At 61.3% G+C, this 26,782-nt stretch overlaps 3 protein-coding genes across 16 annotated transcripts in view; 1 reads left to right on the top strand and 2 right to left on the bottom strand.

The window, feature by feature from the left end:
* PEBP4 (phosphatidylethanolamine binding protein 4) overlaps positions 1–3,545 on the bottom strand; it is a 63,374-nt gene extending 59,829 nt beyond the window's left edge. Inside the window, exon 1 of one of the 3 annotated variants that reach the window (XM_040538413.1) lies at positions 3,398–3,545. The gene's annotated coding sequence lies outside the window, so the exon portion shown is untranslated. Of the gene's footprint in view, positions 1–1,600; positions 1,658–3,185; positions 3,314–3,397 lie in introns of those variants that run through there. The other 2 variants (XM_040538414.1, XM_040538415.1) reach the window with 2 other exon arrangements.
* RHOBTB2 (Rho related BTB domain containing 2) lies at positions 14–18,943 on the top strand. Of its 8 annotated transcripts, none has more exons than XM_040538396.1 (11): positions 100–262; positions 6,661–6,738; positions 12,564–12,765; positions 12,922–13,025; positions 13,123–13,308; positions 13,407–14,431; positions 15,225–15,343; positions 15,426–15,576; positions 15,659–15,747; positions 15,902–16,007; positions 16,085–18,943. In XM_040538396.1, exons 2-11 carry the CDS (start codon positions 6,680–6,682, stop codon positions 16,324–16,326), a joined length of 2,283 nt encoding a protein of 760 aa, XP_040394330.1. In that variant the 5' UTR covers positions 100–262; positions 6,661–6,679; the 3' UTR covers positions 16,327–18,943. The 8 variants fall into 8 exon arrangements, with proteins under 8 accessions (XP_040394327.1, XP_040394326.1, XP_040394330.1 ...); XM_040538394.1 differs by lacking the exon at positions 100–262 and adding an exon at positions 4,411–4,675; XM_040538395.1 differs by lacking the exon at positions 100–262 and adding an exon at positions 6,313–6,399.
* LOC121060515 (tumor necrosis factor receptor superfamily member 10B-like) lies at positions 18,088–25,649 on the bottom strand. 5 transcript variants are annotated; one of them, XM_040538408.1, is made up of 10 exons: positions 25,286–25,649; positions 21,835–21,967; positions 21,551–21,679; positions 21,001–21,115; positions 20,825–20,916; positions 20,657–20,743; positions 20,523–20,563; positions 20,190–20,330; positions 19,732–19,813; positions 18,088–19,616 (listed from the first exon to the last, which is right to left on the bottom strand). In XM_040538408.1, the coding sequence occupies exons 1-10, from the start codon at positions 25,394–25,396 to the stop codon at positions 19,324–19,326; spliced, it is 1,224 nt and encodes a 407-aa protein (XP_040394342.1). In that variant the 5' UTR covers positions 25,397–25,649; the 3' UTR covers positions 18,088–19,323. The 5 variants fall into 5 exon arrangements, with proteins under 5 accessions (XP_040394342.1, XP_040394341.1, XP_040394339.1 ...); XM_040538407.1 differs by having other exon boundaries at positions 19,732–19,810; positions 25,286–25,586; XM_040538405.1 differs by having other exon boundaries at positions 20,190–20,563; positions 25,286–25,588.
* Positions 25,650–26,782: the final 1,133 nt, after the last annotated feature.

Below are 26,782 nucleotides of genomic sequence, written 5' to 3'. Positions count from 1 at the left end.
AGCAAAAAAAAACAAAACACAGTATTTAAGGCAGGCACCAGGTCCAACCAGTGACTTTTGGCTGTTTTTTTTGTTTGGTTGTTGTTGTTTTTTTCTTTTTTCCTGGGAAGCCCAAGGAGGCCGAGCGCTGCCTGCACTTGCTGCGGCCCCGCTGCCACTTCGGTTACTCGGGGGGAGATGACAACTACAATACAAATATTTCCAGCAGACCAAATCCATTCGTCTCCCAAAGCCTTTCATGCTTGACAAAGCTAAGACACAGGTAGGAAATCATCATCTGCTATTTAATATTAAAGACGAAAAGGCTTTTAATAAAAGGAAACTGGCTTGGGGCGGGGAGAAGGGCTGCAAAAACTGCAGGGAAGCACTTGGAAAGCCACAGCCCCTGTGTCAGGAGCCAAGTGACACGTGGGATGCCCAAAACGAAGGGTTTTGGGGGAAAGAAGGCAATTTTCTGCCCCCAGCACAGACAGTGCTGAGCCCCCAGCCCAACGGGGCTCACCTAACTTTGGGTTTTTAGCACAAAAAGCATCTCCAAACCAGGATTTCCCCCCAAGTGCCCACGGTCAGGATGAATTCTGCTAAAACCAGGAATTGTTTGCGAGCTCTGGAGTTCCCCGGGCGGGCTGTGGGCTTCCTGGAGGTGCTGGTTTAACATTAACCCGTGCCACCCACAGCCTGCCTGCTTCACCCAGCCCCACGCAGAGCTGTGGGATTTCACGGTCTCGCTTTACCTGTAGTGCTTTTCATTAATTAACCACATTTATTTTTCATTAATTAACCACGTTTCTCACTGGAGAAAGGCCCCGAGAGCTTTGCCCTAATGCTCACGCAAAGGTTTTTGCGCTGCACAGGCAAAGGCCCTTCTGTGCAATAAGGGGCTCGTGCAATAAAGGGCTCGTTGCACACCCACCAAGACCCCTCAAGCACCTGAGATTTGCATAAAAAAAATGCATTTCTGCAGTCAGATCCTGACCCAAACCTGATGTTCGCTGTCCATCAGTGGAGTAGGAAGCAGAGGGTTTGGCAGACCCTCGGTGGCCAGGGGAATTCCCTCGGCCCTGGTGGTGCAGGAAGCCCGTTTTCCAGATATTTCCCTCCGTGGCACGCAGAATAAAAGGAAACAAAACCACATCCTCTCCCCGTTCTGCTGCACCTCCTGCCGTGCCCTAACCACACCGTGCCTCTTATCTCCCCTTGTTGTGCCTCTTATCTCCCCTTGTAGGGGCTGCCCGCTCGTTTTCCCAGTGCGTGGCCAACCCATGGCCCCTTGCAGGGCTGCAGCAGGGAGCAGAACCACGTCCCCATCCCTGCACCAACCCCCAAAATTGATGTTTTCCCCGGAACATGAGCCAGCAGCACCCTCACCACGGGTTTTGCGAGACACGAGGCTTGGGGACAGGGCCACCCCCCTCTGCACCCCATCCCCAGCACCTGGGCACCCACCCCACCAAAAACCCCTTTCCAACAGCCCCACCTGGGGCATTTTGGGGGAGGGTGGCGGGGTGGCTGTGGCATGCCCGGCTCGCAGGGGGGTGACCTTGGAGCCGTGCGGCCCCGTGCGTGCACGCCGGGTGCGTTTGCAGCACCGCACACCCACCTGGCACAGCCCCGCCAGCCACAGCAGGCACCTTGTGACTGCACCCGAGCCGCAGCCCTCCCCGGAGCAGCTCGGCTATTTTGGGAGCCGAGTTTTGCATTTGACCTACATTGAGAGCCCGCACTCGGCAGTCACAAGGCAGGCGCGGAGCCGTGCAGCAGCTCCAGCAGCTCTGCGGGTCCCAGGGGTGCTGACGAGCACCCAGCAGAGCCCCAGCCCCCTGCAACCACCTCGCACCCACATCCCTGGGGTGCTGCGACCCACCCGGGGGCTGCTCGTCCCTCAAATTTCAGGCTCCATTTTAAAGACCCTTTCTTGAATTTCAGGCTCAGCTCCCCGGGTTAAGGACCCTTCCCAGCTCCCGGAGCTGGGGGATGCCACCGAGCATCACTTTTTAAACGCCGACAGCAGCAAAAGCGTTGAGAAACCCTCAGGTGTGGCCTCCTCTGGAGCTGCCACCCACGCTCCCCGGGGACTTTGCGTGGGAACCAGGGCCACGGAGGTGTCACCAGCAGCCAGGTGTTCTCCCCTTTCTGCCCTCCTTCCCTTGGGCACTGCACCCTCGCAGGAAGGCGCGTGGATGCCCCATGCCTCACAGGAGGCCCTAATTGTGATTACAGCCCTTTAGGGATGCCAGCGACAAAACAAACCCTGCCCTGAGCTCCCGGCTGGGTGATGCTCGTGGGAAAGCCCTAGGGCAGCAGCTTAATGAGGAGCTGGGCTGAGGGAGGTGCAGGCTCTGCTCTGACTCAGGGTGGGCTGATCCCAGCCCCACGAGTGAGCCAGGGCTGGGGGGGACCCAGCTGCCCCCCCCATGCCCAGGGACCTGCATGGGATTGAGGCCAGCTGGGCAGGGCATCTATAAATATCCCCGTTTCAGATTCAGCCACACGTGGCTCTCCCCTTCGCTTTTTTTCCTCCTCTTTCACCAATCTCCGCAGCCCAAAACGAAGGGGAACACAGGCCAGACCTTAAATTTTAAGGCGTGCAAACATGCAGGGGACACAAACTACTTAAATGGGTCCAAATCCCCAGCGTGGACGCACTTAGAGCGGATTAACCTGTGCATCAACAGACGATCGAGTGACACTAAACTGGCTTAACCCTTCCCCAGATAAGTTTAACTGCTCTGCCCCTGGGGGCTCGGACAGATTTAATCAGCTAACGGAGTTTTCCTGGGGAGCCCTGAGCCCCCAGCACAGCTCCAGGATGCCCCCAAGCCTCCCTAAACCCGGTTTGGGGGTACATGTGCACATGATGGGAACCCCCCCAGGCCATTCCCAGCTCCCCAATCCCCAGGGGCTCGCTCCTAGAGCTTTCAGAGCAGGCAGCCCCCAGCCCAGCAGTGCTGGGACAGCTCACCGTGGGCACCCTGGACCAGACGGGTGCTGCCGTTAACCCACCCAGGCGCTCAGCACCCTTATTTTGCAGGGTACCTCCGGGTGACCCCAATTTACTGCTCCCCCCATGCTAACAGGGGGATACAGAGCCCTTACAGCTACACCCCCACAGGCTGCTAGGCAAGAGGGAAAGCAGCCCAGCACCCCCAGCATGCAGCAAGCCCCCCGTTTTTGGCCCTACCTACCCCTCCTCGCGCCGCCGTGTCCCCGCTCCCGGAGCGGCCAGAGCCTGGCAGAGCCCCAGCCCCGCTGCCCAGCCCCTTGGCAGGGCTGACCCCAAAGCTCCACCAGCCCCACAGCACCTGGGGCTGAGCAGGGGCAGCCTGCAAAGCTTTAAACCCCCCTGGGACAAGCCTCCCAGCTGGGGCACGGGTTAATCCCACGGCTTGCAGAGCACCTGAGTTGCACGGAGGCAGCAGCATTGCTTTGGGCTCAGTGACCCGGCAATGTCACGGAGCTTTGGCCACAAGATCGGGCATGAAATCCCCGCTGCTAACACGAGGCAGAGCGAGCCTCCTGTGAGAACATAGCGCTGGCGTGAGCCAGGCCCGGGTGACAGCAGCAGAGGCGCCCGGGGCACAGCAGCATCTCGAGCAGGAGGTGAGGCAACACCTGCACAGCAAAAAAAAAAAACCGCCGTGCACGCGAGGAGCAGCAGCGTGCCCCCCCCCCCCTAAATCGGCACCCGCACACAGCAGTCACCGTGCAAGGAGCTCCGATCCCACGGGGGGGATCAGCCTGAGTGCTTCTGGATGGCTCCCAAGCCCCCCAGGTGCCTCCTGCCCCTTTTGAAGCCCTCCTGCTGCCCAGCAGCTCCCTGCTTTCCCATTGACTCACCGCCTGGGCGCACTGAGTCACCCCTCCGCCGCCTCTCCTTTCCGTGGCCCGTGGCCGTTTCCCTGGCCCCTGGGTTCCCATTGACTCACGGGCGCTTCTCTGAAGCTCGCCCTCTCCTTTCCATTCCCATCGTGGTCCCTCGGCCTCATCCCAGCCCGGTATCCACCTTCCCTCTGGCCAGCACCGTGCCACCAGCACCGCCGATGTGCTCCGAGAGCATCCCAGTGGGGCCCCCAGTGCTCCCAAATGTCCCCTTGCACTCGCACACCAGTGCCATTCCTGAGGCTGCAGGGAGATTTTAGGGGGATTTCCCCACCTTTCTCCCCCTGGATGGGTTTTCTTTGGAGAAATAACATGTGGTTTGCAGAATTTAGGTCTAATCAATTGGTCTTAACATCCCTCCATGCACCTCTCCACCTGCGTACTCCAGCTCTGACGTGGAAATATAGGAACGAGCCTGAAAGCTTATGGAAAATGTTGGGAAAATGGGAAAATTTGCACATTTTTCTCTCTGGAAATAGTGGGGGAAATGGGAAATTTTGCACTTTTCTTTCTGGTTTGCTCTCAGGGAGCTGGGTGAGCACAGGTCCTGGCGTGTGCCGTGCGCCGGTGCGCCCGGAGCGGCGGCCCCGAGTGGAAAATTCCTGTCGGCGGAGCGGGATTGTGGCTCAACAGGTTTTTAGTCCCGGCCCCTCGCGTTGTGTCAGTGCAAAAACTCATCCCTAGGGCATTTGTTCGGATCACATGGGCGAGAGTATAAAAATGGTCCCTACCTGCGCCGGGCCAGCTAGCAGCCGGGAGAGCCGGGGCACAGCCACCAGCGCCCGCCCGCCCGCAGGTAACCGCCGTCTGTCCGTCTGTCTGTCCGTCTGTCCGTCCGTCCTGCCTTTGCTAAGCTTTTGCCAGGGCTGGATCCCATAGCAGCAATGGGGTTTGGCCAGGCCGAGGGTTTTTTCCCCGTTCTTGGGGAGGATGCAAAGGGTTGGGGGGGCTGTGGGGAGCGCGGACGGTTTGCAACATGGGGGTGGGTTAGGGTTAGGGTCAGGGTTAGGGTTAAGGTTGGGGTCAGGTTTAGGGTTAAGGTTGGGGTTAGGGTTAAGGTTGGGGTTAGGGTTAGGAATAGGGTTAGGGTTAGGGTTAGGGTTAGGGTTAGGGTTAGGGTTAGGGTTAGGTACCACCACTCTCTGCAGTCCTGCCGGGGGTCTCTGGGACCCCAGAAGTTTTTCCCAATGCTTCCTACCCGTTGCTTTTTCCTCTTCCTATGGTCGCCATCCCTGCTGGAGACAGTTGCTTAGAAACAGGCTCCTTCTTCTTTGATTTTGTGATGGTTTTTAACGCGGGGTTACGCAGCCCCCTCCCCATGATATGCAGCCCCCAAGTCACGCTCCGTGCCCGGGGTGCAGCTGGGATGTCCGGCACAGCGCAACCACCACGTGCTGCTGCAGCCAGAGCCAGGGACGCGACCAGGGGGGTCACATTTTGGCCCTTTACGCTGTCCTCCTTCCCCCCAAACTGCAGAAGCAGCCCTGGATGGGTCTGGAGAATTAATTCCCGGGGGCTGCTTGCTGGGGGGGATCATTTTCCTGTTCCGAGGAAGAGCCCAGCATCGCTGGCAATGTCGCCAGCCTATTTTTGCAAGAGCACCGGGGGGAAAGGGAAGCAGAAGCCACAGGATGCGCCGTTACAAGGGGAACTTTCCCCAAATAGAAGCTCTTCACAGCTTTTGCATGAGGCGTCGGCAGCGCTTAATGCCGGGTGAAGCTGCGAACGCTGCGTGAGGAGCCGGGCCCGAAAATGCCCCGAGAGCCCAGAAATTTGCGGGGGGAGGCAGCAGGACAGGCAGGACGGGCGTCCTCCCGGCTGCGGGATGGAAAAATCCCGCACGGGATCTTGGATTTTGCCCTGGTTTTGGTTTCTGGTCGCAAAAAACGTGCCTGGAGAGCCCCAGATGCAAGGGGGGATATTTTTTGTGTAGGTCACTTTGTGTTTTCCTGGAGCGTGTGGCTCCTCCTGGGTTTAAATATTTATAAACCGAGCGACAAAGCCCTGGTTTGGGGCAGGATGAGCTACCACCCGCAGCATTTTGGGGCTGGCAGATGGGATCCAGGCGGGTGGGCACAGGGAATTTCCAGGGAACCCCGAGCTTTCCAAGCCCCCCCAGTCTCCTGGCTTGGAGATGAGCCCCTTTGTGCTGGTGGGACAGGGGAGGAAAGGAGCAAAAATGTCCTTTTGCTTGTTTTAGACCTTTCTTTGGCCAGCGAGGGGCTCAGCTGGGTGCTGGTGGTGCTGGGGGGGTCCACGTGGATGCTCGGGGTGCCCACCCTGGGCTCTTGCTGGGAAGGAGCCAGCAGCACGGGGAGCCCCGGAGCAATGTTCCCGGCTCCTCGCGTGCCCGCTGCCTTTGCCAGGAGCAGAGCTCAGGATCACCCCGCCTCTGCCCCGGACTCTGCCCGGCCTCCGCGGGAGGCTCAGCCCCAGCCTCCAGCGCTGTGGTGCCGGCACGGCATCGCTCAGCGGCCACATCCTGCTCCAGCCTGGCGGGCATGGGCACCGCTGAGCCGGGTAGGAGGGCCGGGGAGGATATCCCCCATGGTGGGGTGCGTGGTGAAGGTGGCAGCACGGGGAGGGCACTGGGATGGAGGGACATCGGGCACGGCTGCTCTGGATGAGACCACGTCCCCCTGCGGCGTCCTCCTCCTTTCCAGGTCACCACCAGGTTTCTGTCCTCGGGGTAGGGGGTGACAGCGGGCAGGAGGACGTGGGTGGCTTTAGGGGGTGAAGGCACCTTTGGGGCATCCTCACAGCCTGTCCCCTTCCTTTCAGAGGCTGCCGAGAGGAAGAGATGGCCGCCCAGGGGAAAAGCAGCCCCGCCGGGAAGATGACCGCCGTGGCTCGCAGCCTGTAAGTACCCGCGGCCTCCAGCGGGGCCGGGCGCCGCGCTCTCCCCGCTCCTTTCCTCCGGGGACTTTGCTCCTTGCTTCCTTGGCACCGTGACGTCCCCGTGCCCCAGGGCACCGAGGGTGGATAACTCACAGCACGGCTCAGGACGGGGGCTGGGGGTCCCCTCGATGTCCCCCCGGCTCCCGGTGTCCCTCGTGCTGGCGGTGGGGAGCTGGGGAAGGGCACGGGGAGGCTGCAGAGGTGGCGGAGCATCTGCTGGCTGCTCTGAGGAGCAAAGGGCAGAGGGTTTGGGGTCCCTGAAAGATCAGGGAGCGAAGGTGCGAGCCGGGGTGCTGCCCCCCAGCTCCAGGAGCACCAGGAGGGCTGGGTGCTGGAAAGGGCCCCGTTGGTGAACCCCACAGTCAGGGAGAGCTTGCAGCCTGGAGCAACATCTGCTTGTGTCTCCGGCACCCCGAGAGCTTCTCCCTTCCCTGCTGGGGTGGGGGAAGAAGAGGGAGGAGGATGCTTTGGGGTGGGAATGGGGAAATTGGTGCTTGTCCTGGGGGGCCGAGCTCCGGGGAGCCCCAGCCTGGGGGTCTGGAGCTGTTTGGGAGCAGGGGGTGATAAGGAAGCCAGGCAGGTGGGAGCCCTCTGGGGCAGGTTCGAGGGGCTTAAATGGGAGAAGTTTTAATTGCAGCAGCAGCGAGGGGGGAGAGCAGATGGGGGCAGCGATGGGGTGCCGAGAGCAGCGAGCTGGGGTCCTTCCACCCCACCTGGGAGTGGTGTGAGCCAGGAGAAACATCCACCTAGCCACAAAAAAACATCCCCTAGCCACAAAATAACATCCCCTAGCCACAGGAAACATCCCCGAGCCACCACGGGAAACATCCCCTAGCCGCGGGGTCCTGCTCCCTGCCCTCCTTGGGGGTCCGCAGCGGAGAGGGGGGGGCTCCGAGCCGCCGTCCCCATCCCCTTCCCCGGTGCCTCCCAGCGCAGCCTCCTGCCAGGAGAGAGGCCAGGACCTGGGAGGCTGTGCGAGCAGCCGGCTGTTTCGCCCGGCAGCCACAATCGTGCTTTTGTTTCGCATAAAAGGGAAGGAGGGAGGGAAAAAAGGGAAAAAAGTGTGGGGGGGGGGGGTTTCCTTCGGGAACGGGGCTGCCCATAAAGCCAAGAATTTATTTATTAATTTTTTTTTTTCTGCCACAATTAAAGCACCTGCTCCGACGGAGCAAATAAACCAACTCGGGCGGCGTGGCAAACGAGCTCGCCGGGCGCCTTCCCCGTGAGCCACTCGAAGGAGAAGGGAGGCGAAGAGCGGCGTGCCGGGGTGGGGTGGGGTGTGGGGGGGGAATAGAAAGAGCTCGGCTCGCCCATGCCCCGAAAAAAAGACTGCGAAGGGCCCCCCCTTCCCCCAAAAAGCCACCCCGTCTCCTTTCTGCTATGGAGAGGGAGCTCCCCGCCGTGCTGCGAGTTGGGTGAGGCGACGCCGTTGGGTTGGGGTGGGGGGGGGGGGGGGCGGACGGCGGCGAAGGTGCGAGGTGGGCGCAGGGATTTCCGTGCCCGGCCGGCCTTGGCCCAACGCAAGTGGAATAACGGGGCTGGGGGGTGGGGGTGGGGGGGGTGGGGGGTGGAAAAAGGCAGCCGAAAGGCTCCGGAGAGGATGGCGAGGCATCACATGATGCGGATATACGGGGTCAGGGCACCGCCAGCCTTCCCGGCAGCCCCGCTGCAAAGATGACTCTGGAGTTTTGGTTTTATTCCGCCCCGCAGATTTGGGGCTGGGGGCACCCCGGGGGCTGGGGGCGAAGAGGGGGCGGTGAAGTGTGGGGGGGGGGTGGGTGGGGGGTTAGGAAGGCAGTGGTGTGGGATGAGGCCTGGAATTGGGGAGCAGGGGGTTTCTAGGGGGGCTCTGGGGGGTGCCAAGGCACCGCGCTTCTGCCCCAGTGCCGCTGAGGGGTTCCCCTCTGCAGACCCCGTGTGTTCCCCAAATCCTGGTGCCCCGATCCCAGTGCAACAAGGGGAGGGGGAAAGGGGATCAGAGAAAGGGGTGCGCGTGTGCCCGGGGGGCAGGGAGAGGTGCTGGGGGGGCCGCAAGGAGCAGGGGGAGGATGGAGGGGAGATGCAGGGGGAGGGTGCAAGAGATGATGGGGGCAGGATGGGACCCCGGGGGGGGGGGGGGGGGGCTTATGGGCAGGTTGGGACCCCATGGAAGGGGACTTAGGGGCAGGATGGGGTCCCATGGAGAGGTTTGGGGCAGGTTGGAGCCCCATGAGGGGTGTTGGGGCAGGATGGGGCCCCATGGAGGGGTTAAGGGCAGGATGGGACCCCATGGAGGGGGGCTTAGGGGCAGGATAGGGTCCCATGGAGGGGGTTGGGGCAGGATGAGGCCTCATGAAGGGGGGGGGGTTAGGAGCAGGATAGGGCCCATGGAGGTATTTGGGGCAGGATGGGACCTCATGGAGGGTTTAGGGGCAGGATGGGGCCCCATGGAGGTGTTTGGGGCAGGATGGGGCCCCATGGAGGGGTTAAGGGCAGGATGGGGCCCCATGGAAGGGGGCTTAGGGGCAGGATGGACCCCACAGGGGGTCTTAGGGACAGGATGGGACCCCAAGGCGGGGGGTTTAGGGTCAGGATGGGACCCCACGCAGGTGCAGGATGGGTGACAGGTGGGGGTCCCATGTGCTCTTTGCCTGGCGGGGGCTCAGCAGCAGGATGGGACCCCACTCCGAGGCCCCCCTCCTCTCCCCCCCCCCCCCCCCGGCTCCCTCTCAGCCAATGGGAGGCTGCGGGGGGGGGGGGCAGGGGGCGTGGCCTCGGCGGGGCGGCTTGTTTTTGTGAATGAACGGCGGCGCGGCCCCGACCGCAGCGCGCAGCGCTCCGCGCAGCGCGGGGGTTGCGCGCAAGGGCTCGTGCGCGGCGCGGCGCGGGGGTTGCGCGCAAGGGCTCGTGCGCGGCGCGGCGCAGCGGGGCCGCGGATGCGGAGAGCCGGGCGGCCGCCGTGCCGCCATGGGCCCTAAAGCGCGCAGCGCAGCGCGGGGGCGCGCACAGCCCAAGCGCGCAACTTGCGCCCTGACCATGTCCGGAGGGGCGAGCCCGGCCCCGGCCCCTGGGAGCCGCCGCTTCGTCTGTGTTGGTGTAAGTACCGAGCCCCCCCCCCCCGCCCCGCCCCGCCCCGCTCCGCGCATCCTGCCCCCCCCCCCCCCCCCCGCCCCGGACAGGGGGGCACAGCGAGGGCACGGCCCCTTTGCGATGCCCCCGCGCCCCCACCCCGGGTGCTCCGAGCGCCCCCGGCCCCTTTACAACGCTCCAAAACCTCCCCCGGTGCCCTCCGGCCCCCGTGCAATACCCCTGCTCCCCAACCCCGCTGCTCCCCAGCCCTTTTTGCAATACCCCCCACCCCCATCCTGCTGCTCCGAGCTCCCCCCCCCCCGACCCCTTTTGCAATGCCCCCCAAGCCCCATCCCGGGTGCTCCGAGCGCCCCCAGCCCCTTTGCAACACCCCAGAACCTCCCCCAATGCCCCCACTCCCGGCCATGGCCTGTGCGGCCCCCTGGGCCCTGCTCGCTCCCCATCCCCGGGGGGCTCCCGGGGTATTTCCGCGCACTGCCGCCGTTCCGGGGCACGTCCCCCACCCCGTGCCGGGGGCTCTCCTCCCCTGGCGAGGCCGGGATGGAGGATTTTTAGCCTGGGAGTTGCTAAGCGACGGCTCCCGGGGTGATGGTGCAGTTGCCGTGGCAACCGCGGGCTGCAAAGAGCAATTTTGGGTTCTCCTCCCGGGGGGGGGGATGCGTTTTGGGGTGGGGGGCCCGGCCGGAGCATCCCTGCCCTATAGGGAAGGGCTTTTGCTAGGGGCAGCCCTGATGTGTCGGCATCCAGCCTCCCTTCTTGCTCTCCGGAGAGGCCGAGCAGGGGCCGGGGGGGGGCCCCCGAGGTGGTGGCATCTTGCTGCTGACATTGGTCCTGCAAAAAGGCTCAGCACCCTCCCGGGGCGATGTGGTTGGGGGGCTGTGAGCCACCCCCGCAGGGCTGCCCAAGTTCCCCAGCGTGCTTCTGCTTTATTCGGAGCCCGCATCTCGTGCCGGCTGCTGGCCCCGTCTCCCTCCCTCCCTTCTCCTCGCTGCAGGCACTGATCTGGGCAGGATTTAGCCCTGAATTCCCTTGGGGGCACCGGGCTTTCCAAGCAGGGTCCTGAATCCCCTGGGCTGAGCCCACGGCAGGGGGCAGGTATCCAAAATGTTGGAGCTCCGAGGCCGACCGCAGTTGTCATCCCCACGTGCCTTCCCCCCCCCACACCGCTTGAACGAGCTCGGCTGAATTATGAGCCCTAAAAATAATCACTGCAAAGCTCTCCGGGCACCAACAACCCCCCGGGACCTCCTGAACCTACAGAGGAGCAAAAACCGATGCCCGGGAGGAGCTGGGGACCAGGGATTTGTGGTGCAGGAGATGGGAACACATCTCCTGGGGCTTTTGGGGCAGGAGGCGAGCTGCCCTGCCTCCTTTTTGCCATGCCATGCAGACCGCAAGAAAATCAACACCATTCCCCAGAGGGTGGAAAGGATGTGGCTCGTGGCAACGAGCATTTGGAGAAGTTTTTGCCTTGGGACCGGCCGGCGGCTAAGGGCTGGCACCCAAAGCGATGTGGCTCGGTGCCACCCTGCCATCGCCTCCGCTCGCCCGCGGGGCTCGGGGCCCGATCCTGCGCGGTGCTGCACCCGCTCGTGTGCCGCGTCCCGCAGGCTCGTGGGGCCAGGTGTGCTCCCGAGCTTGCGTGCGGAAGGGAGGTGCTAACATTGGAAAGTCCTTGCCACGCTGCTCCCCTGGGAGCTGCGTCCGTGGTCCCCGCGCGCGGGGCGCGGTTGCCATCGTTACCGGGTATTTTAGCTCGCTGAGCCTTTGCGCTCGTGGTTTATTATAGCAGCTCGGGAGGCCCGTGCCAGGAGGGGGTGACAAGGGGGAAGAGAGCCGCTGCTTTGCAAAGTTCAGAGCAATTAGGTGTTGTTTTTTTACTTTCTCTCCCCATCCTTCGATCTCCCACCTGGAAGTCTCCTCGATCCTGAGCTTGAACGCTGTGATGAGTTAATTCTGGTTAATTTAGACTCTGGCCTGCCCTGGGGCTCGGGGCGGGCAAAGGGTGCTGCTCCTGGCCGTGCGTGCCCGCAGGGTAGGGGTGCTTCGCACCTCCTTCGCAGCACCCAGAGCTCCAAGCTCCCTCCGGGGAGGTTTCAGGTTGCACCTGGTCCTGGGAGGGCGGTGATGCTGGGAGCCTGCCCAGCTCCTGCAGACGTCAGGAGTCTCTTGTGCTTTGCTGCTCAGGACCAAAGAGCTCCCCTGGGAGCAAGCTGGGGGGAAAAAAAAGGGGGGCAGGATGGTGCTGGGGGCAGAGGCCGGTGCTGAGAGGCAGCAGGAGAGGCTGGCGGTGTTGGTGTGCGTGCTCCCATCTGGAAGCTTCGCTTGCGAACGCCGGAGAGGGAGAAAAGGGAAGAAGGGAGAGGAGGAAAAAAAAAAAAAAAAGCCTCATCTCACATGAACAAGCATGAGCCAGGGCCGGAGAGACGGAGAGGAGGGGGGGGGGGGGGGGGCGAACGCAACGCAGGGCATGTGTCTGACGCGCGGCAGAGCAACGCACGCTGCCACGGGAACATTAAATTTTAAAGGGGAAGGGCAGGAGCGCGTGCAGGGAGGGGAGGGCAGCTGCCTGCCGGCGCTCGCCGCGGCTCCGCTCGCTCGCCGAGCTCCCACGGGGCTGCGAGGGGCTGGCAGCCGCAAGCATCGGCATCCCCCCGTCGGTGCCTCGTCCCCTTCGTTATCCCGTCTGCATTAGCTGAGCCCGTTCCCCCCCGCAGGTCCCAATTAATGGATTCTGACATGGATTATGAGAGGCCAAACGTAGAAACTATCAAGTGCGTCGTGGTCGGGGACAACGCGGTGGGCAAGACCCGGCTCATCTGTGCCCGCGCCTGCAACGCCACGCTCACCCAGTACCAGCTCCTCGCCACCCACGTGCCCACGGTGTGGGCCATCGACCAGTACCGCGTGTGCCAGGAGGTGAGGGCTGCCCCAGGGCGTGGGGACCCCGTTGGGATGGGTTTGGTTTTGTTGTGTTTTTTTTTTTTGGTGGGATTTTCTCCCCCTGTGGATGCTGTCCTCTCGGCGGAGCGCTTTGGCGTCGCTGCAGGGCTCAGGGTGTTTCTCTTCCTGCAGGTGCTGGAGCGCTCACGGGATGTGGTAGATGATGTTAGCGTGTCCTTGCGGCTCTGGGACACCTTCGGTGACCACCACAAAGACAGGCGCTTCGCCTATGGCAGGTAGGGCATGGGCAGAGCCGTGGCGAGGAGGGTGAAAGGCGCCAGGGCTGGCTCCGCCGTGACCCTCTCCTCCTTCTCCTCCTCCTCCTCCTCGCAGGTCCGACGTGGTGGTTTTGTGCTTCTCCATCGCGAACCCCAACTCCCTGCACCACGTGAAGACCATGTGGTACCCGGAGATCAAGCACTTCTGTCCCCGCGCCCCCGTCATCCTGGTGGGCTGCCAGCTCGACCTGCGCTACGCCGACCTGGAGGCCGTCAACCGGGCACGGCGCCCCTTGGCCAGGTGGGACCACCAGCCCCAGCGGTGCCCGTGGCCCCCAGGGCTTTCTCCATGACCACGCAACTGGAGAGATCTCTCGGTTATCTTCCCCTCTTTTCCAGGCCCATCAAACCCAACGAGATCCTTCCCCCGGAGAAGGGGAGGGAGGTCGCCAAGGAGCTGGGGATCCCCTACTACGAGACGAGCGTGGTGGCCCAGTTCGGCATCAAGGACGTCTTCGACAATGCCATCCGCGCCGCCCTCATCTCCCGCCGCCACCTGCAGTTCTGGAAGTCCCACCTCCGCAACGTCCAGCGGCCCCTGCTCCAAGCCCCCTTCCTGCCCCCCAAGCCCCCTCCGCCCATCATCGTGGTGCCGGACCCCCCGTCTAACAACGAGGAGCGCCCGGCCCACCTCCTGGAGGACCCCCTGTGCGCGGACGTCATCCTGGTGCTGCAAGAGAAGATCAAAATCTACGCACACAAGATCTACCTCTCCACCTCCTCCTCCAAGTTCTACGACCTGTTCCTCATGGACCTGAGCGAGGAGGACCAGCAGAGCGCCGCGGGGCACGGCTTCGGGGTCGCCGTCACCGCGGCGGCCGAGCGGATGCTGCACCAAGAGGAGAGGCACCACGGGCGGGATTTCCTCCTCCGGGCCGCCAGCTTTGATATCTGCGAGAGCGCCGAGGAGGCCGGCTCCAGCCAGCGCAAACCGTGCCTTAGAGCCTCCACCAGTGACGGGATCCTGCGGGGGAAGCGCTACGAGAATGGGGAGCGCGGGCTGAAGCGGGGCCGGGACCTCTCCTCGTGGAGCCGGGCCTTCATCAGCATCCAGGAGGAGATGGCGGAAGACCCGCTGACCTACAAGTCCAAGCTGATGGTGGTGGTGAAGATGGACGCTTCCATCCAGCCGGGTCCTTTCCGGGCCGTGCTGAAGTACCTGTACACCGGGGAGCTGGACGAGAAGGAGCGGGACCTGATGCACATCGCGCACATCGCCGAGCTCCTCGAGGTGTTCGACCTCCGCATGATGGTGGCCAACATCCTCAACAACGAGGCGTTCATGAACCAGGAGATCACCAAAGCCTTCCACGTCCGGAGGACCAACCGGGTGAAGGAATGCCTGGCCAAGGGGACTTTTTCGGGTACGACTCCGTCTGCACCCCGTCACCCTCGCGGGGGGCTCTGCCCCACGCCCGTGCTGTGGAGCACCAGGTGCTCGCCTTCCCCGGGGTTTTGGGATACAATCACCTTCAGGCTTGGTGTTTCTGGGATTTCCTTTCCTCCTGGGCCCAGATTTTTGGCATGTCACTGGATTCACGAGGAGCACTGTGCCCCTGGTAGGGTCTCCCCAGCCACGGCTTTCCACCCAGCATGATGGCACTGGGCTGTGCCGTGATGCTGCAGGGTGGCATTGGTGGCTTCCTGGTGACATCCCGGGGGTGCAAACAACATCCTGGGGGTGCAAACATCCCAGCCTCCCTCTGGCCGGGCTGGGTTCATGCAGAGGGACCTTGCTGTGGTCAAGACATCACGGTGAGGGGATGTATGATCCTTGGGGAGAAGCCCTTGCCCAGGAGAGAGCAGAGGAGGGGACAGCTGTCCCCATTGTCCTTCCTGGCATTCCCAAGAGCTCAATCTGCAGAAGTTCAGCAAAGCATTCAACGCCAGGATTTTTGCCCTTTACTTTTAAACGCGTCATGGGAAAACCCCCGGCCAGAGCCGTGCGCGGTGCTCCGGCTGCCGGAGCCCTTCCTGAGTTCCTCCGAGCTGGCGGAGGATGCTGGAAAACAAACAAGCCTGGTCTGGCACATCCTGTACCTTGCCCTCAAGATTAATTTCGTTATTTTTCCTCCCGTTCCCTCTGGGGAGAGGTGTTTTGCCGTGGGGCTGACCAAGCTGGGGGTGACAGGGACTTTTCCTTCTCCTTGTTGGCAGATGTCACCTTCGTGCTGGATGATGGTGCTATCAGTGCCCACAAGCCCCTGCTCATCTCCAGCTGCGACTGGATGGCCGCGATGTTCGGCGGCCCCTTCGTGGAGAGCTCCACCAACGAGGTGAGGAAGGCCCCGAGGATTTCCCCTGGTGTGGGGAGGCTCGGGGACAGCCGTGGGGTGACGGCCGGTGTGCGGCTCGCAGGTGGCGCTTCCTTACACCAGCAAGAGCTGCATGCGGGCCGTGCTGGAGTACCTCTACACCGGGCAGTTCAGCTCCAGCCCCGACCTCGACGACATGAAGCTCATCATCCTGGCCAACCGCCTCTGCCTGCCCCACTTGGTGGCTCTCACCGGTGAGTCGCTGTCACCCCCAGGAGCTCGGGGACATCCCAGGGGTTTACGGCTGTGCTCTGACCCCCGCCGTGTGTCCCACAGAGCAGTACACCGTCACCGGCCTGATGGAGGCGGCGCAGATGATGGTGGACATCGATGGGGACGTGCTCGTGTTCCTGGAGCTGGCACAGGTAGGGTGACACGGACGGGAGCTCGTGGTGGAAGAGGTGCGGGTGGCAGCTCCGGGGTGGCACTGCTTCGGCAGAGAGGGGCTGATCCTTAATGCCAAGGTGGGGGGGAACGGGGTAAATCCGTGCGCTTTGGTGACGCGTGCTCCGTCTCCAGTTCCACTGCGCCTACCAGCTCGCCGACTGGTGCCTGCACCACATCTGCACCAACTACAACAACGTCTGCCGCAAGTTCCCCCGCGACATGAAGGCCATGTCGGGAGGTGAGCGTTGGTGGGGTCCGTGGGGTCCCCGTCCCGTCCCCCCCCATGGCACAGGGCTGACCCCCGTGTCCCCGCAGAGAACCAGGAGTACTTCGAGAAGCACCGCTGGCCGCCGGTGTGGTACCTGAAGGAGGAGGATCACTACCAGCGGGCGAGGAAGGAGCGGGAGAAGGAAGACTACCTCCACCTCAAACGGCAGCCCAAGAGGCGGTGGCTCTTCTGGAACGCCTCCTCCTCCCCTTCCTCCTCTCCTTCGTCGTCGGCAGCCACAGCCTCCTCTTCCTCCTCCTCCTCCTCCTCCTCCTCGGCTGTGGTTTGAAAGCCCGTCCTTGCCCTGGCTCCAGGAGACGGATGGGGAGGAGGAAGAGGAGGGGGATGAAGGGTGGGATGACCTGCCCCAGCGCCAGGCGGGTGCCCCCAGCTGGCACCCCGGGGAGACGGAGCGGGGCGCCCCCACGCCGCAGCGCCAGCGCCGCAGGACTGGCCCGGAGCAGCAGGAGAAACCCACGTTTACAGGAGCACAAGGGTTGTCTTGGGTTTTTCTTTTCTTTTTTTTTTTCCTTTCTTTTGAACATCAACCGCATGAGGAAGAAGAAGAAACCCGTCCCTGTTCCACTTTAGTTTTTAAGCAGAAGCTGCGGGGTCGGGGTGGTTTTGGGGGACGCCGCCTCGCCGCCCCTTGGACTTGCAGTGGGGCGAGGTGGGACCCCGACCCCAAACCCCTCTGGGCTGCACCAGGGCTGATCCCACAGGATCCCCAAACCGCTCTGGGCTGCATCTGGGCTGATCCCACAAGGTGTCCCCCGCCCCATTCCCACGGGGGGGCTGTCCCCGTGCGGGGAGCTATGGGGAAAAGGAGCCCTCTCCTCCCTGCATCTCCCCACGGGAGCTTGGCCCGCAGCAGCGCAGAGAGCAGACTTCTATTTTATTTTTTAAAGAAAATTTAAAGCAAAAAATACCGCAAAAAAAAAAACAAAACACAACACCAAAACCCACCCCCAGAAACCACCCCCGGGCCCTTCGGCTTGGGCTCGGAGCCTGGAAGGCTCCATTGTAATAAATGGTATTTTAAAAGCCCGGCGTGGTCCCTGTGTGTTTGGGAGGAAGCAGCTGGCGGAGGAGCATCGCAGGATCCAACATCAAAAAAAAAAAAAACCCACCCAAACACCCCAAAACCAGGAGGAGCAGGGGCTTCGCATCGGACTGACCTCGCCTGCTCCACCTGCGTCGCTGTAGGTGCCCAAAATTGCACAGCGGATGCCCGGTGGCACCCTTGGGTGGACCCAAGCCTCTGCTCCCATCCCAGCAGGGGACAGCAGGGAGGACAAAGTGACACCCCTGGGTGCTGCTCTCGTCCCCGCTGGCTTTTTTGTAGCTGCTCCTTTTGGATGCTCGTCCCCAGCCCCGGGCATAGGAGCACGGGAGCGGATGCAGCGGGCGCACGCTCTGCGCTATCGCGCTTTGCAGCAGGTAGGATGAGTTTTGTTCCCTTTTTAAAGCGGGTGCTCGCTTGTCCAGCACCAATCCTGCACGTGGGGTCCTGCGGGAGGTGCCCGGCCTGGAGCTGCCGTGCTGGGACCCCCGGAGCAAAGCGCCCTGCTGCCGCCCCCTTCCCCATCCCGGCAGCTCCTGCTTTCAGCCACTTGCCTCGAGAAACCACCTGCACACGGATAAAGCCTCGCGGGGAACTTGGAGGCTGGCGGGCAGCTCTGGGTTGGTTTTTGGGGCGAGCAGAGCCCCTTCCTCACCCAGCACCTCCTCGCCCAGCACCGCATGGATTTGCACCGCAGCTACGGCAGCGCGCCGCCCCTGCCTGCGCCGCGGACCCAAATTTCAGCCTCCTGCTCCTGCCGGTGGTCAGGGTGGAAAAGCAGAGGCCAGGTTTGCTGCTGAGGACTTCGAGTGGCACCACCATCGCTGCTGGGGACATGGGGACTGTTCCCAGCAGGATGCCACGTGGCAGAGCCCCGGGATGTCCTGGTCCCACAAAGGGCATCTCTGCTCCTTTGGTGCCCGCTGAATCCCGAAATGGAGCAGCAGCAGCATTGCAGCAAAGAAAAGAGATGAGGAAACCGGAGGATTTTTTTTTTTTAAACAAAGTTTATTCCTTCTTCATAAAATACACCTGTAAAAAACTGGAAGTGATGTGCTGGCTGGGCCAGAGCTCTGTACAAAAACACACAATCATGCATAGTTAAAAAAAAAAAACAATACTATTTTTATATTAACTTTTAAGTTAATATATGAACACGTTTACAATTACTAATAAATACATAAATACAAATGTTCTGCTTGTATTTTTGAGGTGGGATTTGTGTTTTTTTTTCTTAAAAAGTTGTTGGCAAATTGGTGTGGGGGGAGGACGGAGTGGGGGGGGTGCAGAGGAGCTGGCGCTGCCCCTGCGCCCGGGCAGGTCCCCGGCGGCTGGGCTGCAGCATGTTTAAGCCAGCTCAAACCCTGCAGGTTTCCAGCCACATTGTCCCTGAGCTACGTGTTTGTCCCTGGGGAGGGATGGAGGATGCTCAGCGCGGTCGCCTCTCGAGGTGGATGGGGACAGCAAACCCCAAGAGCCAGGGGAAGGGGAACCAAGCGCCCTGACCACGGTCACGGAGGAGAGAGGAGGGTTTCTCAAGCTGGTAATTTGCTGTTTTCCATCCTGCTCCCTCCATCAACCCTTTTTTTTTTTTTCCCTGGCGATCACAGAGCCAGCAAATGGCTCCCAGCCCTCCCCTTGAGTCCAGTGTTGGATTTTCTAACAACAAGCAGAACTGTTACTACCTAAAAATGCAGCACAGTAAAAAAGCTTTTAAGGAATAACCCAAGAACTCAACTGCTGCTGGCCCACCAAGCATACAGCATTAAGCAGGCTGGCCACCTCTGAGATGTTCTGCCAGCAGAAGTCGTTGCAGATGCCAGGAATCCCACCAAAACAAGAGAGAAAAAAAAAGCCCAGGAAAGGATGATCCAGTTAAAAACAAGAGGATGCCTTCACCGTGCAAAGATGCTGCTTGGCACCAAGCCTCACGAGGTCCATAGAGTACCAGTGCTTCCCCGCGAGACAATCCCAAAGGCAGCTTGCAATAGTTTTTGGCTCATTGCATTGATTGAGTGAAATGAAGGCACCAGCTTGGGTTTCATGAGGAAGCACCGAGAGCCTAGGTCTGGCAGAGGAGGCCACGGGGCTTGAACTTCACGGGAGGATCAGCTCCTCCAGGCTCAGCTGTACAAGGGCTTCAAGGGCTGTAAGCCACGATAAAAAGGTAAAAAAAGGAACTGTTCTTCAAGGTATTCGTGTTCCCATGTGGGAAGGTGCTGCTTAGCTCACTTGGTACTGGAAGGAGCCCTGCTGCACCAGCTTGGAGGAGATGTCCTCTGCTATGCCCCCCAGGTCGATGCGGTGCAGGGCCTCCAGCAGCGTGTTCACGGAGGCGCTCATCCCTTGCTTGTTCTGCCACATGTTGAGCATCTGGAAGAAGGGCTCCTGCGAGTATTTGTCGTTCATCTCCGCCAGAGCGAGGTCGTTCTCCAGCAGGTCGAGGGCTCGGCCGTATCTCTTCCAGTCCTTGAAGGGCACGTCTCGGGCAAAGACGTGAAAAGAGCGACGCAGAACTGGAACCAGAAGGGGAAAAGCTCAGGGGACGTGGAAGAGCACGGATGTTGGGGCCAGCAGGGATTATCCCAGAGAGCCCACACGCTCAGCACACCCCTGGGCCCCAGCACTTACGGATAACAGGGTCTTCTCCTGGCACTGGAACCAGAATCTTTTGGGTTTTCACACTGGGATCCGAGGTCATTGCTACCACCTCCTGAAAAGAGAACATCCTACAGCACCCAGCAAGCGTTCCCAGGTCCCATTAACAGGGGGTTTGGGGACCCTCTCCCTTTTTCGGGGGGCTTTTGGGGCAAGAGATGGCCACACACCCCCAGGACACCCATCACCTCACAGCATTGGGGTCGCAGCAGCCCAAAGCAGGGGAGGGCAGGCTCATGGGTCCAGGGCAGGGAATGAAAAGGTTTGCTTAGAGTCGGGTGTTAGAACAGGAGATTTCGGACACAGAATGAGGATAAGACGGACACCTTGGTCCTGCCCTGGAAGCCCTGGAGCTGATGAGCGTGGTCAAGGTAAAGGAAAGGCCCAGACCTCGGCTGAGCAGGGGGGAGCACGGGGGCACGGTGCCCTACCTCCAGCCCTGGGGCGCTGGGAGCCCCCACGGCAGGGAGCAGCCCCTGCTCCTGGTCCCGGGAGAGGTGCTCGTTGCGGATGTTGTCCCGCGTCCCCAGCCCACCCCGCCAGCGCCGGGTCAGCTGCAGCACCAGGTAGTGCTGGGGGGAGAGAAACACAAAGCTGCCGAGCTGGAGACCCCTGCTCCCAACTGGGGCGGTGATACCAGCCCCGGGGGGGGGCGCAGGAGACCCCCGCTCTGCTTGGCCACAGCCCCCTGCACGCTCCCCCAGCCTTCCCGGGGGGGGCTGCAAGCAAAGCAAGGAGGGAGCGGAGCCCCCATCACGACTCACCACCACGTTGCCAGACTTTCTGCCCAGGTCTCTGCTGTCCCCTGGAAGGAAAAGCAGAGCCGTCAGCCCCAGGGGACGTCCCTCTTCCCACCCAGAGCCCCCATTTGGGGTCAGCACCCCGGGTCCCCCCTCACCTGCAGCGGGGTGCCTGCAGCAGCACTTCCACAGCAAGACCAGCAGCAGGACCACGGCCACCGCCACGATGATGACGATGATGATCACTGGTAACACAGGGCACGTTGAGGCGGCAGCTCCCACACCTCCAGCCCTCGCCCCCGTCCCTCCAGCCGCGCCAAACTTACTGTAGGAGCCGGAGAAGGAGCCCGTGGGGGGGCCGCAAAGGAGGTCGCTGTGCGGCGTGCACGGAGCTATCTTCACTTGCCCGCTGGGGCACCTGGAAAAGGGGAGAGGGAGCAGGCTCAGAGGCTGGGGCTCCCCGCAGCACCTTGAGACCCCCCCCCCAGGACCCCCAGCTCACCGGGACTGGCACTTCTGGCACATCTCGCAGGGGTGGTCGGGGGAGCAGAAGGTGCCGTTCTTGCAGATGCACTGCGTGTTCCTGGTGGCACTGCAAGGACTCAGCTCCACCTGGTCTGTGGAGAGAAGCCACAGGGCTTGACCCTGCTGCTGGGGCTCTCTGCCCCGCTCCCTAATGCAGCAAAGGACGCGCAGACCCGGGGAAGACCAGGGCGCTGCTTTACCCTTCCCCACCCCGCACCTCGCCGTGCCCACGTGCCAAAGCAATGCTTTAAAAGCCCCGCCAGCAGCCTACGGGCACTACGTGAGCCCAGATCCTCATGGTCCTCGCATCCCAGCTTTGCACCGAGGGGATGCCGCACCGAACGGAGACGCAGGGCTGGCACGAGCCTCCACGCCGGGTCGGGGCGCAGCCTGCTCCTGCAGCACCCGCAGTGTGAGGCCTCTCCTCGGGGATGCTGCGGATGGGTCTGTGCTCTAAACACAGAGCTCTGCGGTCAGCCAAAGCCATGCTGTCGACCTGCATCGTCCTCCTGCACACCAGCTCCTACCTTCCCTACACGTCCAGCAGCGCAGGCACCTGCTGAAGTGACTGGGGTATTCGACGTACCCGTCTGCTTCGCACGGCAAACACGTGCTGGAGCCGTTTTGCTCTTTACAGTGCTCCGCCACGTAGGTGCCTGCAAAAAGGGGTGGATGGGGGGAGAGGAGGAGGAAGAAAGGGCTTATCAGTGGTTGTACAGCACGGGGTGGGGATGTCCTTGCAGCAAGAGCTGGTTCTGCTGCCAGAGTCGTGTGCCGTGATGTTTTTTTGGGATGTTTGAGGCCATCTTACCTGCGGGGCACATCCTGCAAAACCAACCGCTGTCCTGGACCTGGTAAAAGTCTTCCCCTTTCCTGCTTAGCTCCAAGAGATCCACCCTGTCCCTCCTAACCTCCACTGCGGCAGCCGTTGACAAAACAGCCTTCTGTTAAAGGAAAAAATAATTTTAAAAAGGTTAAAACCCACCCCAAGGCCATGGTGCAAAGCAGGAGCACGGCACTGGGACGGCCCAGAGCTGCTGGACCCGGCGGCTGAGCCCCCTGGCGCAAGTACTTCAAGAGATTATTTCCTTAGGATCACATCACGCCTCCTTTCCTTCCCCAATTTCTCAGCACGTGAGCCAACGGTATGAGAGAAAAAAGCACAGTGCCACACGGGGAGGAAGAAGAAGAGGGAGAGCAGAGGCGGGGGGGAAGGCAGCCGTGCGCCCGGGCTGCTCGGTTCCACCGTTGCCGCACCGTGCCTTTACTGTGCGGCGGGTCGGGAAGCTGGCAGCCCCACCTCTGCCTGCTCACCGCCACTTTTCCACTGGCTCAGCTCCTTCTGTGCCTGCTGAGCCCCGTGGGACGATGTTTGGCAGGGGCAGCGCTCGCCCAGCAGGGGTTTGAGGTCCCCAGGGGGGTGCACCTTGCGCCCTCATGGCGCAGGGGCGCGCGTGGCGCGGGCAGCCCCCAGAGGAACCTTGCCCTTCCCCTCCTATCCTCGGAGCTGGAAACCTGCCTGTTAAGCACATATTTCTTCCAGGAGTCAGAAGCAGCCTTGAAAGGCTAAAACAATACGGTGATGAGTCACTGCCGCCTCCGAAGGAGCCGGTCCCCCCCCTTCTCCCCTTCTCTTCCTCCTCGCATTCCTCGCTCGGCGCAAGGAAGGGCGTGAGCATTGTGTGAGCACCAAGTGAGCCCGGCTGTGCTCAGTGCAGGATGACACAGCTCAGCTAGGCCAAGAGGACGGGTCCCCATGTCACCTCCATGCCTGGCCCAGAGGAACCAAGCCCTGGTGCCCCCGAAAGTGCTGCTCCAAAGGCTGAGCGCTGCCCGGCTTCGAGGAGCCGGCCCTCGAGCTTTTCAACTTGCCGCCTCCCCGGCTGCTCGAGGAGGGTTGAAAAGAATATCAGAGGGAATAAAAGTAACAGGGCTGGGATCCCAGACTGGGCACGCCGTGATCCCGGTGGTAAAATGGGAAATTGGAGAAATGCAAAATGCACCCGGGGATAAATGTCCCTACAGGGAGCACGAGCACAGGCTCCAGCACGCTTCACGTACAGGTCCGCGTCTTCCACCGCTGCCTGCTCGAGCTGGGAGGGTTTGGAAGTTTATGAAGTCTTTTCCTATCCCATGTAAGTTTGCTTCTACCTTCCAGCCACGAGCGATTCACCCTCTGCAGTCCCCAGGGCTTCACCCAGCCCAGCCTTGGAAGTTTTTAGGGATAGGGACTGCACAGCCCGGCCCGCTGCTTGTCCTCACAGGGAAAAAAAAAACCCTCCTTTCCCCATTCAAACTCTGCCAGGCTGCAACGTAACACTATCTGCCGTTGGGAAAGGCCCCTAAGGCGCAGGATTTCATCGCTTTTCACGAACCAGAGCTTGCCCGCGTACACGATAAGGCTATCAGCCCCCAGCACCTTCCCCCAGCAGGGCAGCGCACTGGGCAGGTCTCTAACCCATCGGCCCCGCAAAGCCCCTGGGGCCAGAGGCAACGTGTTCAGGGGTTGTTCTCACCCCCAGTAAACATCCAGGGAAAGCAAAGTTGCCCCAGGGCAAAGGAATTGCCAGGCAGGAATCCCGATAGCCACTAAAAGGGGAGGTCGGGAGCAAAGCGCTGGGAAGCCCCGGTCCTTGTCTTTTCCTTGGGTTCTGTTTTTCCCCAAAAGCGATCCCAAGGAAGGGAATGGGCCATCACGGCAGAAAACAGACCTCGTGCTGTACTCCCAACCCTCAGCAGACCTCCGAAGAGGTCTTATAGGTGCGCCAGCTCTCGGTCTGGGGAAGGGAGGCCCTAAGTCCCCGCGCACCAGCGGCCGTGGCCAGGGGCTTTCCCCTCCGGGCTTTACGCAAGCGGAGTTTGAGCTCCTGCAAATCCTGAGCGCTCCTCCTCGGGCACCCGTGGCCCAGGTCCAGGCATGATGCAACAGGCATTGGTGACCAGAGGAAGGAACCGTAGCTGCAGGATCGTATGATTATCATGTGAGGCTACCGTCCCCATCGGTCCCCCCTCCTCTTTTTGTTTTTTAACTTATTTTTAAGTAATAGAAAAAAAAAAAAAAAAAAAGCTGTTAAAACCTGGCCCGTAGGTGCTGGGTTTGGTAAGGCTCGACTTTACCAGGCAAGTCTGAGCACTGGGAGATGCAGGGAAATATCACCTGCCCCACCTAATTCCCGTAAATGATTTAGAGAAGGGAATGTAGGCAAAGCTGACGCTCCTGGATGCTGTTATGGCAGCGCCGATCACTGTGGCACGTGAACAGCCACCACGTGAGGCAAGACCTTAGGTATTTCGGAGCTCGAGCAACACCCCAATTCACCAAGAAATATGATGTGCGCAGCTGGGCGTTCCTGTCCTAAAGGAGGGCTCGGGCACGCTTTGAGCATGTCAGCCCCGAGCGTCCCTGGTGGACCCCGATGCTACTGAACGTCCCCGGCGACCGCGAGATCCCGACGCCGACGGCACACAGGGCTTGGAAGTGAAGCTTGTGGAAATCCCCTCCAGCGCGGGCAGCGCTCGCCATCGGGATCCCTCCCCCATGGGACAAGCCTCCAGCCCCAAGTCGCCCGCCAGCCCGCAGCCCCCCAGCCCTGGCATGTCCCATCCCAGCTCTGTGCCCCACAGCCTCAGCCCCACGTGCCCCCGTTCCCCTCAAACCCCAAAACCAGAGGTGGCAGATCCTCCTGCTCCCCTCCTATGGGGGCCAGGTGAGCCCCCATAACCCCTAGATTGTGGGACCCCCCCCCCACAGCCCCTGCTCCCCACATAGCCCCTTGGCCAGCGGACCCCCCCATAGCCTCTGCTCCCCCCCCCCAGCCCCCAGACCGGGTAAACCCCCAGTAACCCCAACTCCCCCCACAGCCTCTGCCCCGGCTGAACCCCTACCCCTGACCCCCCCCCGACCCCCCCCTGCTAAAGGGAACCCCCGATCCTTTACTCTTCCCCCATCACCCCCACCCCCAGGGGAGCCCCCAGCCCCTACACCCGAGGGAACCCCCATTCACACCACCCCCCCTCTATACAAACCAACCTCCCCCAGCCCCCAAAACGACCCCAATCGCCTCCCATCTCTCCCCCCACCCCCACCCCCCCGCCCTTTTTTCCCCTATTCCCAAGCCCTGTAGGATCGTGCCCCTCGACGGCGCGGCAAGCCCGGGCATGCCACGGAGGCAGATCCGAGGGGCCCAGGACCACCCCCCAAATCCCCTTAAATCCCCCCGAGCCCTCCCCCCCCCCCCGGGACCCCCCCAGACCCCACACACCGCCAGCAGCAGGGGGAGGCAGCCCCGGCGGGACGAGGGGCGCAGCGCCGAGCGCATCCTGCGCGGAGCGGAGCGGGTTAGGAACCATCGGAGGGCAGCTTCGCCGAACATCCCTCAAAAAAAAAATATATATATATATATGTATAAAAAAAAAATAAAAATCCTCGAAGCCGCCTCTCGGGGCCCCCAAAGGACCACCCCAAAAAAAAAAAAATAAAATAAAATCAGAGCATGTGTCCCAGAGAGGGACCCGAGCGCTTCTGGTGCTCCGCGGCTGGGCGCCGCTGCTCTGCTGCCCCCGCCCTCGGGGCCGGCCCTTTTCCTGCTATCCACCCCCTTCCCTCGGGTCCTATCGCTGCTTACCGGGGAGCTCAGCACCTCTCCCCTCGGGAGGAAGGTGTAGACCTCCAGGAGGTCTCCCCTCAGCCTCCTCCTCCTCCTCCTCCTCTTCTGGACGAAGAAACCCAGGGACCCCAGGCGCCCCCCACCCGTCCCCCCCCCCCGCAGCCCCTTCTCCATCCTTCGGGCGCTGGCAGTTTTATATCTCCGTTATACCACGGCGCCCAGCTGGGAGGAATGTTAAAAGCAGAATATTGTTGAGGAGGAGGACGGGGTGGGGATGGAAGGCTGGCGAGGGGCACTGCAAACACGCCCAAGTGACCTTGCAGCTGGGACCGCGTCAAGCCAGGGGACTTGTAAAAAAGAGAGAGAAAAATAAAACGTAAAAAGAGATATAAATCACGCCTGCTGCTGCTTGTGCTGCCTGCTCGACAAGCAGCACATCTGTGCGTAGATAACCGAGGTGTTTGGTGGGCTTGGGGGCACCCTACAGGGTGCGCTTGAGCCCCCTGCTTTGGCACGGAGATGAAAGAAGCACGGAGACGATCACAGCGCAGAAAAAAAACTGCGCCTGCATGAACTCTTGGTGAGAACAGGTGAAAGCAGCAGCACGGGGAGCTCCCAGCATGGGGTAGCAGTTCCTGTGGCCCCGCTCGGGTGCCACTTTGGGGGCACCCCGGCTGGCGAGGTGTCAAACGTGATCAAAAAAACATCGAGTCCTTCATTCAAGTCATTTCTGCAAACATTGAGAGGACTGGCCCTAAAATGGAGCCCTGGGGAACCCCACTAATGTTAGGTTGCCAGGCTGGTGTAACCCCATTACAAGAACCCTGTTGGCCTGACCCATCAGCTAATTGTTCACCCATCTTATAATAATTTTATCTAACTGTATTCTGGTTGTTTTGTCCAGAAGGATATTCTGAGAGACAGTATTGAAAGCTTTGCTGAAATCCAGACAGATTACATCGACTGGCTTCCTTTGATCAAATAGCTGGGTGATCTTGTGAAAAGAAATAAATTTGTTAGACATGAGCTTCCCCTATTGAACCCACATTGGCTGTTACCAATTGCTGCGTTGTCCCTTAGATGGTTTTTAATAACTCCCAGAATAATTTTCTCAATTTTACCAGGCACCAAAGTGAGACTGACCGGCCTGGA

Source organism: Cygnus olor, chromosome 27 (genome assembly GCF_009769625.2).
Source record: "Cygnus olor isolate bCygOlo1 chromosome 27, bCygOlo1.pri.v2, whole genome shotgun sequence".
NCBI lineage: Eukaryota > Metazoa > Chordata > Aves > Anseriformes > Anatidae > Cygnus > Cygnus olor.
This window is presented reverse-complemented; position numbering and strand designations above follow the sequence as displayed.